The 15,231-nt window shown below is 39.1% G+C and overlaps 1 protein-coding gene across 2 annotated transcripts in view; it reads left to right on the top strand.

The window, feature by feature from the left end:
• Positions 1-15,231, top strand: part of Dlgap5 (DLG associated protein 5) — a 39,501-nt gene that overhangs the window by 20,772 nt on the left and 3,498 nt on the right. Inside the window, exons 11-17 of one of the 2 annotated variants that reach the window (XM_048362522.1) lie at positions 168-253; positions 1,399-1,559; positions 7,213-7,308; positions 12,416-12,644; positions 13,670-13,850; positions 14,158-14,224; positions 14,856-15,087. In XM_048362522.1, coding sequence (XP_048218479.1) covers positions 168-253; positions 1,399-1,559; positions 7,213-7,308; positions 12,416-12,644; positions 13,670-13,850; positions 14,158-14,224; positions 14,856-15,087 — 1,052 coding nt within the window. The remainder of the gene's footprint in view (positions 1-167; positions 254-1,398; positions 1,560-7,212; positions 7,309-12,415; positions 12,645-13,669; positions 13,851-14,157; positions 14,225-14,855; positions 15,088-15,231) is intronic. The other variant, XM_048362521.1, reaches the window with a different exon arrangement.

Below are 15,231 nucleotides of genomic sequence, written 5' to 3'. Positions count from 1 at the left end.
TTTGAGATAAAATGTATGGATTTTACTCACTGAATAAGCTGAACTCTTGGAAAATCTATATTGTGTCTGTTTTTTCCCCCCTAATATTATATATCATAGTATCATAATGCTAATACCAGTACTAGTGTGGACAGCGCTTGTGAAATTGAAATCTATGTCAATTGCAGACATACCCTCCAGTCAGAAACTGAGAAGTTAACTGCACTCTGCCTCGAGTGGGACAGGAAGCTTGAATTGGACATTCCAGATGATGGTCAGAGAACACTTGTGTTTGTTGATGTCTTAGCTTTTTTTCTTTTCATGTGATTGTATTTATCTGATATATAAGTCCAACTTTGTAGTGTCATTATTTTCCAAAGTAGTAAGAATTTTTCATTACTCAACATATGTTCCCTAGCGTATCTGTGTCACAGTGGTATAAGAGATCTGTGAAGTTGAGTGCCCAGTGGCTCACACCTATAAACATAGCTACTCAAGAAGTTGAGATATAAGGATCAGAGTTCAAACCCAGTCCTGGCACATAAATCTGAAAGACACTTAGATCAAATTGACCAACAAAAGTGTGGGAATTGGACTTGTGACTCAATGGAGAGCACCAGCCATGAGCAAAAATGCGACAAGCATGAGGCCCTGAGTTCAAGCCCCAGTACTAGCACAAAAATAAATAAATGAAAACATGTATTTTATTGTGAGATTTTTTTTAAATGAGTGCTATTGACATTTGGTATTTTTACACAAAAATGTTTTCTGTATAAAATTATCTTACTATGGAAAGGTTTGTTTTTTTTAAGATTCTTATTACAAGGCATAGCTATTTAGAAAAAATCTTTATATGCTGTCAGTATGAAATTCTTCCTAGGTGCAATGAATTAGTTGAGGTTGAATTCTTACAAAATGAGAGAAGTGGAATGCTGTCTATTACAAAGCAACATATGTTTATGAGCAAACATTGCTAATTATTAGCAGGAACAGAAGCAAATAGCTAATATACAATAGTCATATGATAAAGTTTGTGGCAGATATTTTTTGTCTTGTGTTAAGAGTTTGATTCTATAAGCCCTAGGATATTGGATTTTTCTCCCCAGTCCTGGGGCTTGAACTTAGGGCCTGGACACTCTCCCAGAGCTTCTTTTGCTCAAGGCTAGTGCTCTACTACTTGAGCCATAGCACCACTTCAGGCCTTTTCTGATTGGTTTATTGTAAGAGTTCTTCTGCGTAGCCTGACTTCAAACCATAATCCTTAGATTTCAGCCTCCTGAATAGCTAGGATTATAGTCATGAGCTGCAAACACCTGGTGGATATTGGATTTTAATAATTCATTAAATACTCTTTTCATTTGGCCGTCTTTCTGTAAAGGTCTAATCTTGTCTTTTAACTTAATTTCTTATCTCCTTTAGCTAAAGATCTTATTCGAACAGCAGTGGGTCAAACAAGACTTCTTATGAAAGAGAGATTCAAACAGTTTGAAGGACTGGTGAATGACTGTGAATATAAACAAGGTGAAAAAGAGACTACTTGTGCAGATCTGGATGGATTTTGGGATATGGTTACTTTTCAGGTATTGATCAAGTATTTTGGGTATATAACTTCAAAGTCTTCTATTGCCTCATATTGTTAGGAAATAATTCTTAGTGGCAGTAATGATTCTGCATGTGAAAAATGAGCCAGTGTGGTAGTTCAGCTAGCAGTTATTGAACTCCTGTTGTGTGTCAGGCTTGTATTAGTAGATGATAAAAAGGTACATTCTCCATCTCAGGGAGTTTATGGTTTGATATGCAACATTGTGAGACAACATACAATTCTAATTTTATGAAGAGTCTTATGACAGAAGAAATAGGTGAGAATGCTTTCTAGCTTGCTGAGCTTATTTTATTTATTTATTTATTGATTGATTGATTGATTGCCAGTCCTGGGCCTTGGACTCAGGGCCTGAGCACTGTCCCTGGCTTCTTTTTGCTCAAGGCTAGCACTCTGCCACTTGAGCCACAGAGCCACTTCTGGCCATTTTCTGTATATGTAGTACTGGGGAATCGAACCGAGGGCTTCATGTATACGAGGCAAGCGCTCTTGCCACTAGGCCATATCCCCAGCCTTGCTAAGCTTATTTTAGAAATAAGCATATAAAGTACCGCTTAAAGAGCTAATTTGGAAAAGAAAGTAAAATCATTATTATTTTTTGGTGGTGCTAAGGATCAAACCAAAAGCAAAACAATTATTAAATCTAGACAAAAGTTATGAGGAAACAAATATAATCCACATTGCTCTATGGCCCATATGTGAGTACTGTTTATATAATCAATTACCAGTTGAGTGACTCACTATTAGTGAGTTGACTCACTACATTCTTCAGTGGTGATCCATTTTATGGTTTTTTAGTATCATTAGTTTATGGGTTTAGAGGTAATATATTTACATTGTTTACATTGTAAATGTATTTTTATTCATTTGGGGGTAGGGGATGGTTCTGATGCTTGAACTTAGGGACTGGGCACAGTCCCTGAGCTTTTGTGCTCAAGGTTTTACCACTTAAGTTACAGCTCCACTTCCAGTAGTGGTTAATTGGATATAAGAGTTTCACAGCCAGGTACCAGTGGCTCATACCTGTAATTTTAGCTGCTTAGGAGACAGATCTGAGGATCACAGTTCAAACCCAGCCTAGTCAGGAAAATCCCTGAGACTCCTATCTCCAGTTAACCACCAAAAAGCTGGATGTGGAACTGGTAGAGGCTAGCCTTGAGCAAAGAAGCTCAGGAACAGTGTCTAAGCCCTGAGTTCAAGACCCACAACTGATACCCCACCACCACCAAAAAAAAAAAAAAGTTGCAAAGACTTTCCTGCAAGGCTGGCTTTCAACCGGGATCCTGAAATCTCAGCCTTCTAAATAGCTAGGATTCCAGGTACGAGCCACCGATTACAAACATAAGTCAGTAATAAATATAAGCTGGTCACTTACATTTATTTTCTTTTGATGATTTGGGGATGTGTCATTTTTAAACAAAAAAGCATTCAGATATTTATACATCACAAAATTTAGTAAGTTAATAGAGTTAGGCAAATAACAGCATAGTTCAGATTTAGGATATTTTGTTGACATTTTCTTTTTTTTGGCCAGTCCTGGGCCTTGGACTCAGGGCCTGAGCACTGTCCCTGGCTTCTTCCCGCTCAAGGCTAGCACTCTGCCACCTGAGCCACAGCGCCCCTTCTGGCCGTTTTCCATATATGTGGTGCTGGGGAATCAAACCGAGAGCTTCATGTGTAGGAGGCAAGCACTCTTGCCACTAGGCCATATTCCCAGCCCTTTGTTGACATTTTCTATAAATAGAATTATATAATATAATAATATATTAATATATGTTAATATTAATTATTATGTTAATTATATATTATATTGATACTATATGTTAATATATTGTTTGTTTGTTTGTTTTTTTGCCAGTCCTGGGGCTTGAACTCAGGGTGTGAGCACTGTCCCTGGCTTCTTTTTGCTCAAGGCTAGCACTCTACCACTTGAGCCACAGCACTATTTCTGTCTTTTTCTATATATGTGGTACTGAGGAATTGAACCTAGGGCTTCATGTATATGAGGCATGCACCCTACCACTATTCTATATTCCCAGCCATAACTTTTTATTATTGAGTAGTATTGTCTGTGGTCTGCATTATTTGAAGGGCTGGGGATATGGTCTAGTGGCTAGAGTGCTTGCCTCGTGTACACGAAGCCCTGGGTTCGATTCCCCAGCAACACATATACAGAAAACGGCCAGAAGTGGCGCTGTGGCTCAAGTGGCAGAGTGCTAGCCTTGAGCAAAAAGAAGCCAGGGAAAGGGCTCAGACCCTGAGTCCAAGCCCCAGGACTGGCCAAAAAAAAAAAAAAGTGCATTATTTGAATCTTGTATATTTGTTAATTATGTTTTGTTTGCGTGGCAATACTTGGGATTTGAACTAAGAGCCTAATGTTTCCTAGGCTGGTGTGATATTGCTGAGACAACAACCTTTACTCTTGTTTTTCTTGTGTTATTTTTTGGGTAGGACCTTGCTTTTTACTCAGGCATCTGAGCTATGATCTTACTATTTCTAGACTTTCATAGTTGCTTGGATTGAAGTTGCTTTCCACCAGTCAGCTTCCATCTTTGAAGATAGAGTCCAATAGATGTTTCTCTTTCTTTTTTTTTTTTTTTTTTGCCAGTCCTGGGGCTTGGACTCAGGGCCTGTACACTGTCCCTGGCTGCTTTTTGCTTAAGGCTAGCACTCTGCCTCTTGAGCTGAGGAATCGAATGCAGGGCTTCATGTATGAGAGGCAAGCACTCTACCACTAGGCCATATTCCCAGCCCTCCAATAGATTTTTTTTTTTAAACCTCAGCTGACCTGGAGCCATAGTCCTCTTAATTTGAGCCTCCTATGTACTTGGGTTGTTAAAAACATGTTATTACACATAGCAATCAAGAAGGGATTTTTCAAACTTTTTTGCTGGTCTGGCCATAACTGTCTTCCTCCCATTTTCAGCTTCCCAGGTAGCTATGATTATAACCATGGGGTTCTGGCTGTTTTGAGGTTTTGTCATTTAAGACAGGCTGGTTGGGAATTCATGATCTTCCTCCACTTCCCCTTTGCCTCTGCTGGGATTATAGGTTTTCACCACTATAGCCACCCTATTAATTGAATCTTTTTATAATAATTTGTGCCAAATAATGAGAAGACAAATGACAGCCTGGGAGAAAATATTTGTGAAAGAAATGTCATATATAAAGACTTACCCAGGGCTGGGAATGTGGCTTAGTGGTAGAGTGCTCGCCTAGCATGCATGAAGCCCTGGGTTCGTTTCCTCAGCACCACATAAGCAGGAAAAAAAAAAAAAGCTGGAGGTGGCGCTGTGGCTCAAGTGGTAGAGTGCTAGCCTTGAACAAAAGAAGCTCAGGGACAGTGCTCAGGCCCTGAGTTCAAGCCCCAGGACTTGCAAAAAAACAAAAAGAAGTCTCTGCATCTTTGTTCACTCAAGATATGTGGGCTCATGCTGTGCAATTTGGTGTTTAATAAATATATCTGGAAAGATTAAAAAGACTGTTACCCAAAAATATATGAAAAACTCTTAAAAATCACCAGTAAGAAAATTAACAAGGGCTGGGAATATGGCCTAGTGGTAGAGTGCTTGCCTCCTACATATGAAGCCCTGTGTTTGATTCCTTAGCACGACATACATAGAAAAAGCCAGAAGTGGCGCTGTGACTCAAGTGGTAGAGTGCTAGCCTTGAGCAAAAAGAAGCCAGGGAGAGTGCTCAGGCCCCGAGTTCAAGGCCCAGGACTGGCAAAAAAAAGAAGAAAGAAAATTAACAACCTGAGTTGGGTTGTAGCTTTGGGGATAGAGCACTTGCCTACTACTTAATAGGTTTTCTGTGTTTGATCCCTAATGACCCTCAAAAAAAAAAGTATAAAGACCTGAACCAAAATGCCTCATCAAAGAACATAAACAGATGGTGGATAGGCATATGAAAAGATTCTCAGCATCATCATTAGGGGATTGCAAATGAATATAGTCAGTTACCCTTGCACTCCTGATGGACTGACATGAGCTCCACAACACTGACACCACCACTGCTTGTGAAAAAGCAACAGGATGTGAAGCAACAGGAACTCAGTCATTGCTGGTGACAAGATGGCATATCAAACTGGAAGACAGTTGGGTGGTTTCTCAAAATAAATGTACTGTTACCATATGGACAGCAATTGCAAACTTTGGCATTTACCCAAATGAGCTGAAAACTTATGTTCTTACAGAAATCTGTGTGTGGTGTTTATAACAGCATTACTCATCATTGCCAAAACTGGGGAGCAACCAAGATGTTCTTTGGTAGAGACATGGATAAATATATTTTTTTTGGCCAGTCCTGTAGCTTGAACTCAGGGCCTGAGCACTATCCCTGGCTTCTCTTTGCTCAAAGCTAGCACTCTACCACTTGAGCCACAGAGTGACTTCCAGCCTTTTCTGCATATGTGGTGCTGAGGAATTGACCCAGGGCTTCATGTATGCTATGTAAACAATCTACCTCTAGGCCACATTCCCAGCCCAATATATATATTTGTATCTGGGTACCAGTGGCTCATGCCTATAATCCTAGCTAGCTGAGTCTGAGATCCAAGGATCATGGTTTGAAGCCAGCCCAGACAGGGAAGTCCATGAGACGCTGATCTGCAGTTAACCACCAAAAAACCGGAAATAGATCTGTGGCTCAAATAGTAGTGTGCTAACCTTGGATGGAAAAGCTTAGGGACAGTGTCCAGGCCCTGAGTTCAAGCCCCAGCACTGGCACATGCACACACATACACATATTGTATTCATATTGTATAAGAACTAAACATAATTAAGGTATCTTTACCATTTTAGTGATTTAAAATAATGTAGAGGAGGTAGAGGAGTTATTCATGCTTAATATCCTTTATGCATATTTTGGAAGTTGATAAAGCCAAAAATGACAAGGAATACTTTTACGATAAAAATTCTTGGTCTGAAGCCCAGATACAATGGCTAACACCTATAATCCTAGCTCCTTAGAATGTTGAGATCAAGAGGATCATGGTGCAAGGCTAACCTGAGTAAGGCTAACCCCATCATAAACAATTAAAAGGCAGATACCTGTTATCCCATCTATACAAAAAGTTAAAATAGGAATATTTCAGTCCAGGCCAGCTATGACATAAAGCAAGACCTATTAAGAAACTATTTCAGGCAAAAAGTGCTAGAGGTGTGGCTTTAGAGATAGTACAATACCTGAGCCATTTTGAGGCCTTGGCTTTAAATTCCAGTACCACCCCCCCAAAAAAAGTCTTGTGAGTATTAAAAATAACGTAATCTAGTTTTAATAAATATGGATTTTTTTTTGCAGGTCCTGAGGCTTGAACTTAGGGCCTAAACATTGTCTCTGAGCCTTTTTGTACATAAGTCTAGCGCTCTACCATTCGAGCCACAGCACCACTTCCAGCCTTTTCTGAGTAGTTTATTGGAGATAAAAGTCTTATAGACTTTTCCTGCCCAAGCTGGCTTTGAACCACATCCTCAGATCTCAACCTCCTGAGTAGCTAGGATTACAGGCCGGTGCCCAGCTTTAAGTCATGAATTCTAAATCATCATTCTCAATGTTTTTTGATGTTCATAAGCTTTTAAGTTTAATGTGATTTAGCATTATTCTGATAAATTTGGGCTTTTATTTATTAACAGGTAGAAGATGTTAACAAAAAATTCAACAATTTGACTAAACTTGAGGAATCTGGCTGGCAAAACAGTAATACTAACACAAGAAGCAAAGTCATTCGAGTAAGTTTGTCATTTTAAATCCAAATTTCTAATATAGGCTCTTCTGAAATTTTTGTTTTTAAGTTTTAAAATAAGTTCCCTTCAGATATCTCATTTTAAAAAATAAGGTCTGTATGTTATTTCCTATGTACTTGTCTTTGATGTTTATTTCTAGAGAGAAGTAAGTACAACCCTTGTTGTACAAGTACAAGAGTTGTACTTACTTGATTGAAGGATTGAAGTGGGACACCCACAAACTTTTTAAGTTACCAGATCATGAGTTCCTATGTGTTGACTTATTTTTTTTCATTTAAATTTGGGGTTAGAATTGGTTTGAATCAGAGCCTTGTACTGGATAGGAAAATGTTCTACCACTTGACCAATGCCTCCAGTCCTATCTTATTCTTTAAACGGTATATTAGTAGTACCAGTAGAAAATGTATATATAATTCTTTGCATGTGCCAACTATTCCAAGTTTTCTATGTGTATTAACTTACTCTATCCTTATATTAATCCTATGAGATTATCCTTACTATATGATTAAAAAATCTGAACCCCATAAAGATTAAATCACTTGCCCAAGGTTGAGCTGGGTTTCAGGTCAGACTTTCTCATTTCAGATTTGTATTCTTAACCAGCGGCTATGTTCCTTTTGTTTGTTTGTTTATTGGCAGCACTGGGATTTCCAGTTCAGGGACTTAAGCTTACCAGTCAAAAACACTTTACTACTGGGCTGTACCTCCAGCTCAGCCTCATTGTTTTACATGTTTTTTTGTGTTTGTGAACAGTGTTTTGTTTTGTTTTAAAGCAACTCTTCCTTCACTCTGTAGAACATACTTCTCCTTTCCTGTACTTTATCTTATAAAATTTTCTGTTACTTGTTTCTGTAAATTTTGCTGCTTTTATCTAATAAAATCCCATTCAATCTATTTCAAATAATTTTTCCCAGTAAATTTTTACTTGCATGTTTGGTTTAGCTGGACACTTGGTAAGTTAAGCATTGTCATCTTTTTTTTTATGACGTTAGAAATCTACCTGAAATGTGGCTCGGTGGTATAGTGCCTGCCTAGCAAGCATAAGTCCCTGACTTCAAACCCCAATACTACCAAAACTAAATGCATTAAAAAAAAAAAAAGAAATGTACTTGTAGTTATAAACTCAGGTGGTCTAGGTTGATAAAAACTGTTCTGAATCATATTTTAGGAGTTTAAGTTGTTAAAGTTTCAGAAAAACTTTTAAAAATTATTTTACTAAGGAGCTCTGATAACAAGGATCCTAAAAGCAGTTACTAAATGATTGAATTATAAATCTATAAATAATGAGTGGATGTTACTTATTAAAGCTACTCTGGATATTTCTTTGCGGGGAGATTTTTTTTTTAGAAAGAATCCTAATTTGTTGTCCAAGCAAATCTCACATTTGTAATCCTCTCACCTCATCTTCCAGAGTTCTGATATTGCAGGCATATAACTATTGTGCCAACCTACTGTAGATATTTCTTGTTGAGCACTTAGTCCTAGAAATAGTAATACCGTGGTGCAGATACTAGTTGTATATCAGTCTTGTAATTCTGCCTGTTATCACTAGAGGTCTCTCTCCATCTACTTCATGTTTAGGCTACTGTGGTATTTCCTCTTAGCTCTCAGCTTATTCTAAAGACATGTATGCAAGTTTATTTTTGCATTACCCTTTAGATATTCCTCAATTTAGTCCTCTCAACATATTCTTTTTGTGAAGTCTCTTCCCCCATTACACACACACTCACACTGCTAGGGATCATGCATTCTAGGTAGCTTCTCTATCACTGCAACCTAAAATAGTTTGGGTGATTGGTGGTGGTGGTCCTGGTCCTGGTCCTGGTCCTGGAAATTGAACCCAGGGCATACTAGGCAAACAGTCTACCACGTAAGCCACATCCCTCAGCCAAGGTATATTTATTTGTTTGTTGGGTAAATTTTTTCATCTTGGGTTTCTTGTATTTAAGTTGTTGCAATTTCTATAGTTTTATTTAGTCTGTAATAAAGGTTGATTCTTTTTCCAGATCATGGTAGTGATTTAATATAACTTGTCCTCTTGATTCCATGTATAGATTTTAATTATGTTTATTTATATTTCTCAAATTATGTGCTTGGAATTTATAGCCAGGCAAGCACTCTACCTCTAGACTACATTCCCATCCCTTCCTGTGCAATCGTATACCCCTCATTGATGAATCTCTGATCTGCATTGCCAGCCACACTTCTCAGCTATGCATCATGACACAGTGCACTTTTAAAGTAACTCTATCCAAAAATAATTTCCACACATTCTCAGGAATTTTTATTCTGATTCTTGTTGTTCTTCTTCCTTTTTTCGGGGGGGTGTGGGGGGGGTTGTCCTGAGACTTGAACTCAGGGTTAGAGCCTAGGCACTGTCCCTAAGCTCCTTCGTTCAAGGATAGCACTCTACTGCTTTGAGCCACACCTCCACTTGCAGTTTTCTGATGGTTAATTGGAGATAAGAATCTCAGGAACTTTTCTGCCTGGGCTGGGTTTGAACCATGATTCTCAGATTTTAGCCTACTGAGTAGCTGAGATTACAGGTGCCAGCCACTGGCATTGACTCACAGTTCTGCTTCTTAAAACTTGTGAATCTCCTCACTTTGTTCCATGTCCTCCTTGGTAACTTTCATCTTCTTTGCTAATATCACTCAGTAAGTCTCCCACCCAGTTCATTCTCCAGGTTATATCCATAGCCATCTGCCTAGAACCCAAAGCTTGATCATGTCAATCTCCTGCTTAAAAACCAGTAACTGTCTATCCCTTTGGTGTATAAATGTAGGCTAAGACATTTAGATGTTAGAGGTTTAAGTTGTTTATGTCATGTCATTCCTACCAGCTTTCACTGTTGGCTCAGTAAACATGCTGTTCTATCTATCTAGCCTTTGTCACCTCAATCTTTTAGCCCAGCTACTTGATTTACAACAAGGTTCTGCTTGCTTATAAGTCTTCCCTTGTATCTGAAGGTTGGTTTAGGTATCATTCTTTTTAAAAAATATACTTTATTATTATAGAGGTGATATATAGAAGGGTTACATTCACATGCATCAGATAATAAGTATATTTTCTTTAGTGCAGTGTCATCTGTTCCCTCATTCCTTCCCGCTCCCTCCATCCCATCTCCATCTATCAGTTGTATAATTTGCTTTTATCAATGTCTGGTGCACTCCACTGCTGTACTTTTTCACCCTTTTCTTTGGATTTTGAGCCCCCCTCTACCTTCCCACATAGATATCATCCTTGTAATCTCCCACAGCCCTCTGAACGTAACCTCTAACATGACATTTATCTCTCTCTCTCTTTTTTTTTTTTGCCAATCCTGGGGCTTGAACTCAGGGCCTGAGCACTGTCCCTGACTTGTTTTTGCTCAAGGCTAGCACTCTACCACTTGAGTCACAGTGCCACTTCCGGCCTTTTCTATATATGTAGTGCTGAGGAATCGAACCCAGGGCTTCATGTATGTGAGGCAAGCACTCTACCACTAGGCCATATTCACAGCCCCCATTTATCTATTTTTAATTCTTTTTATTTATTTTGGCTAAGCTAGGGTTTAAACTCTAGGCATGCACTCAATTACTTGAGCTATGTCCCTCACCTTTTTGCTAAAGGTTATATTCCAATAAATTCTTGCAATTTTGCCCCAGATAAGCTTACACCACAATTCTCCTGTAGCTGAAACCATGTATACATGTCAGTATATCCAGCTTATTGATTGAGATGAGGACTTGCTAACTTTTTACAGAGACTGACCTTGAACCATGATTTCTACCTCCAGAATAACTGAGATCGTATTTGTAAGCCACCATGCCAGGCCATGTTTATCCTTCCATTGCCCTTATCTAGCTATTCCACTAAGATATAAACTCCTTGAGGACAGAAACTGAGTCTTTGATGGTTTCACTCGTAGAATTTTTAGCATATACTAGGAATTTGATGAGTATATAATGTGATATATTTTATATATAATTTGGTTTTCTCTGTGTGTGTGTGTGTGTGTGTGTGTGTGTGTTCGTGTTCTGAGGCTTAAAATTGAGGCTTAGGCACTGACCCTGAGCTTTTCACTCAGGCTAGCTCATTATCATTTTTCACTACAGCTTCACTTCCAGCTATTTTGGTATAGTGGAGATAAGGGTCTCACAGACATTCCTGCCCTAGCTAGCTTTGAACCAAGATCCTCAGATCTCAGTCTCCTGAGTAGCTAGGATTAAGATGTGAGCCACTGGTGTCCAGCTTGGTTTTCTTTTATTTTAAATTGCATTATTTTAGCCAGGCTCCAGTGGTCTCATACCTATAATTTTAATTAATCAGGAGGCTGAGCTCTAAGGATCCCAGTTTGATGCCAGCCTGTGCAGCAGAATTCTGAGAGACTCTTTCCCCAATTAACCACAAAAAGCCAGAAGTGGAGCTGTGGCTCAAGTGGTAGATCACTAACTTTGAACAGTAGTGCCCAAGGACAATGCCCTGGCCCCATGTTCTAGCCCCAATACTAGCAAAATCCCAGCACACAGAAGGAGGATCTTGAATTTGAGGCAACCTTGGTTGCAAAACCAAGTCCTGTCTCAAAAATAAAAAGAGCTGGGTGCTGGTGGCTCATGCCTAGAATCCTAGCTACTCAGGAGGCAGGGATCTGAGGATCGCAGTTCAAAGCCAGCCAGGGTGGAAAAGTCTGTGAGACTTTTTTTTTTTTTGGCCAGTCCTGAGGCTTAGACTCAGGGCCTGAGCACTGTCCCTGGCTTCTTTTTGCTCAAGGCTAGCACTCTACCACTTGAGCCACAGCGCCACTTGTGGCTGTTTTCTGTATATGTGGTGCTGGGGAATCAAACCCAGGGCTTCATGTATATTAGGCAAGCACTTTTGCCACTAGGCCATATTCCCAACCCTGTGAGACTCTTATCTACAGTTAACCACGAGAAAACAGGAGTGGGGCTGTGGCTCAAGTGTTAGAGTACTAGCCTTGAGCTGAAGAGCTCAGGGACAGTGCCCAGGCCCAGAGTTCAAGCTCCATAACCAACAAAAATAAATAAATGATAGATAAATATATGTGTACTTTCTATAATAAGCAGGTTAATATCCTAATTTCTTTTTGCAGAAGAAAATTGTCTCAGGGGTAGCAAGCAAACCAAAACTGGATGACGGTGGAAGGGCTGCAGCTAGAAGTCGCCTCGCTGCCATAAAAAATGCCATGCGAGAGAGAATTAAGCAGGGAGAACATGCTGACACAGTGGCTTCAGTGACACCAAAGGAAGTTGACAAAATAGTGTTTGATGCTGGATTTTTCAGAGTTGAGAGTCCTGTTAAATCATTCTCAGGTTGGTTTTGTTTGTTGTTGTTTTCTCAGACTGCCTATGAGAAATATTCAGGGTACTTGAGGGCTTGTATGGAAAACAGAGCCAAGTGTGGTTGCTCACATTTACAATCATAACTACTGAGAAGGCACAAGGAGAATTCAGTATCAGGTCACTCTGTGCAATATTTCTCAAGGTCCCTTCTCAACCAGCAGTGATGACTGTTTTCCTAGCTACACAGGAGGCTGATAACGGGAGGATGGAGGTTCTAAGGCCTGACCAGGCAAAGACCTCATAGCAGCAGAAAACCCCAGTTGTGGGGCCTGGGCAATGTCCCTGAGCCTCTTTGTGCTCTAGGCTGGCACTCTGCCACTTGAGCCACAGCTCCATTTCCCCTTACACGTGTGAACCACTGGCACCTGGCTTAAAGTTGATTTTTTTATTATTAATTTACTTTATTGTTATTATAGAGGTGATATACAGGGGGGTTACAATTACATGAGTTAGGTAATGAGCACATTCCCTTTTGCAGTGTCTTCCGTTTTCTCCCATTCATCTCCACCCATGAGTTGTATAGTTCACTTTTGTAAGTGCCCAGGGAGTAGAGTTGTTTTGTACCAAGTAAGAGATAGAGACCCAGTTTCAGTCTTCTGCAGTAGGTACCTAGTTTTTCCAGCACCATTTATTGAAGGACATCTTTGCTCTAGTGTGTGTTCTTCAGATCTCAGCCTCCTGAGTAGCTAGGATTATAGGCATGGGCCATCAGTGCCCAGCTCTGTAGTATATATTGAATCTGGTATATTTGAAGTACCTGGTGTTGCTGGTATTGTGATGCCTCCAGTGATAACTCTTACTATTTAGAATTACTTTTGCTATTTGGAGTCTTTCATGCCTCATGTAAATTTCTTTTTAATTGTAGGAAGAAAGAATTTTTTTTTTGCCTCCATTTCCTTCTACTTTAACCCTTTTATACTAAGATAACCTTTCTAAACTTTTTTGAAAAGAAACAAAAGTGAATTATAATTTTGGGTTTTGAAGTGATTTCTCTCATTTTCTAGTACTGCCTTCTGAATGTTGTGCTCAAAGACTTGGCACGCCTAAGTTTGTCAGCAAAGCTGTGCCTGCGAACACCACGGAAATGGATCTTGTTCGACAAAAGTCATCATCACCAGAGAATCCGGATTCCCACCGTGAATGTGTTGATAAGAAGACATTGTTTTCAAACATTCCTGAAAGCAGGTATTTCTTTAACATGTTAATAATTTAAACATCATTTCAAACTGTTAAGTTAGTGAAATGCATCAGTTTTAATTTTTAATTAAATTTCACAATTTAGCATATAGGCAAGATTTCCTCTTAATAAGGAAACTGAGGCTTATGATTCCAGTTGGAGCAAGGTGTAATAGTACATTCCAGTTGTCCCTGTCTATTTAGATTAGGCTAGCTCTTAGACCCATTCGCTAAATTTGCACCCTCTGTAAAGGACACAAGTCAAATAACAATATGTTTAATTATCAGACTATAATGTGCCTCTTTTTTTTTTCAGAGACACAGTAGAAGATGCTCAGTGTTCTGAACCACAGGATGTAATTGAAGTAAGCCATGGCCAGGTGGTAAATAGCTCAGTATATTGCTGTTTATATCACTATAAGTAATAACTCTTATTTTTAAGAAAACTACCTAGAATTTCCATTGGAAATCTAAATCAGTAGTGTAGAATAATAATTGTTTCAGTGGCCTGTGGATTGTTTTCAGTTGGTCTTTTTGTAGTTCCAGCTTATAACAACATGAATATGGAACCAGTGGCCTAGAGCAAAATCAGTAAGCTTTGCCCACTGTTTTTCATGAGCCAAGTTTTATTGTAACTGTCAGTCTCAGCTGTTTATTTTATCTAGCTGCTTTTGCAATGCAGGAATGGATTTGAACAATCATTATAGACTGGTGGCTCACCAAATCTGAAATGTTTACTAGCTGGCCCTTCACAGAAAAGGTTTGCCCATCCCCAAACTGGTGTATAGATATTTGCTGAGAAACTTGCCTTCATCCTTATTGTTTATAAGGTATTATCTGAATTAGTTGTCATAAAGCAAGGCAGTAGGATTTCTAGTGTATATAGAATGTAACACTTTTTTTATATTTAAGAGAAGATGTGTGTTGTGTGTGTGTGTGTGTGTGTGTGCGTGCGTGCGTGTGTGCGCGCACGTGCTTTTTGGTAATTAGTTCAATGGCCATTTTTATTTCCAGGATATAAATGAAGTAAATTTTGAAATGTATTGTGTACCCAGTGGAAGAATGAGCTCGCCTCTTCTCTGTGGAGTAACTGATGGTACTACTACTAACAAAGAAATTTCAGATGTTGTAGAAGAAATGGAACTGAATCCTTCAGTTGCCTCACAGGATGTTTTGATGAGTAGCCCTGAAAAAAATTTATCATTACAAAATACCATCCTGAAAGAAGCTGAAACTTCTCAGTCAGGTATGATTGTTTAAAGTACAATGAGGCTTTGTTAAAAATGAGCTTGGGGGCTGGGAATGTGGCTTAGAGGTAGAGTGCTTACCTAGTATGCATGAAGCCCTGGGTTCGATTCCTCAGCACTACATAGACAGAAAAAGCTAGAAG

Source organism: Perognathus longimembris, chromosome 14 (assembly GCF_023159225.1).
Source record: "Perognathus longimembris pacificus isolate PPM17 chromosome 14, ASM2315922v1, whole genome shotgun sequence".
Lineage (NCBI taxonomy): Eukaryota > Metazoa > Chordata > Mammalia > Rodentia > Heteromyidae > Perognathus > Perognathus longimembris.
This window is presented reverse-complemented; position numbering and strand designations above follow the sequence as displayed.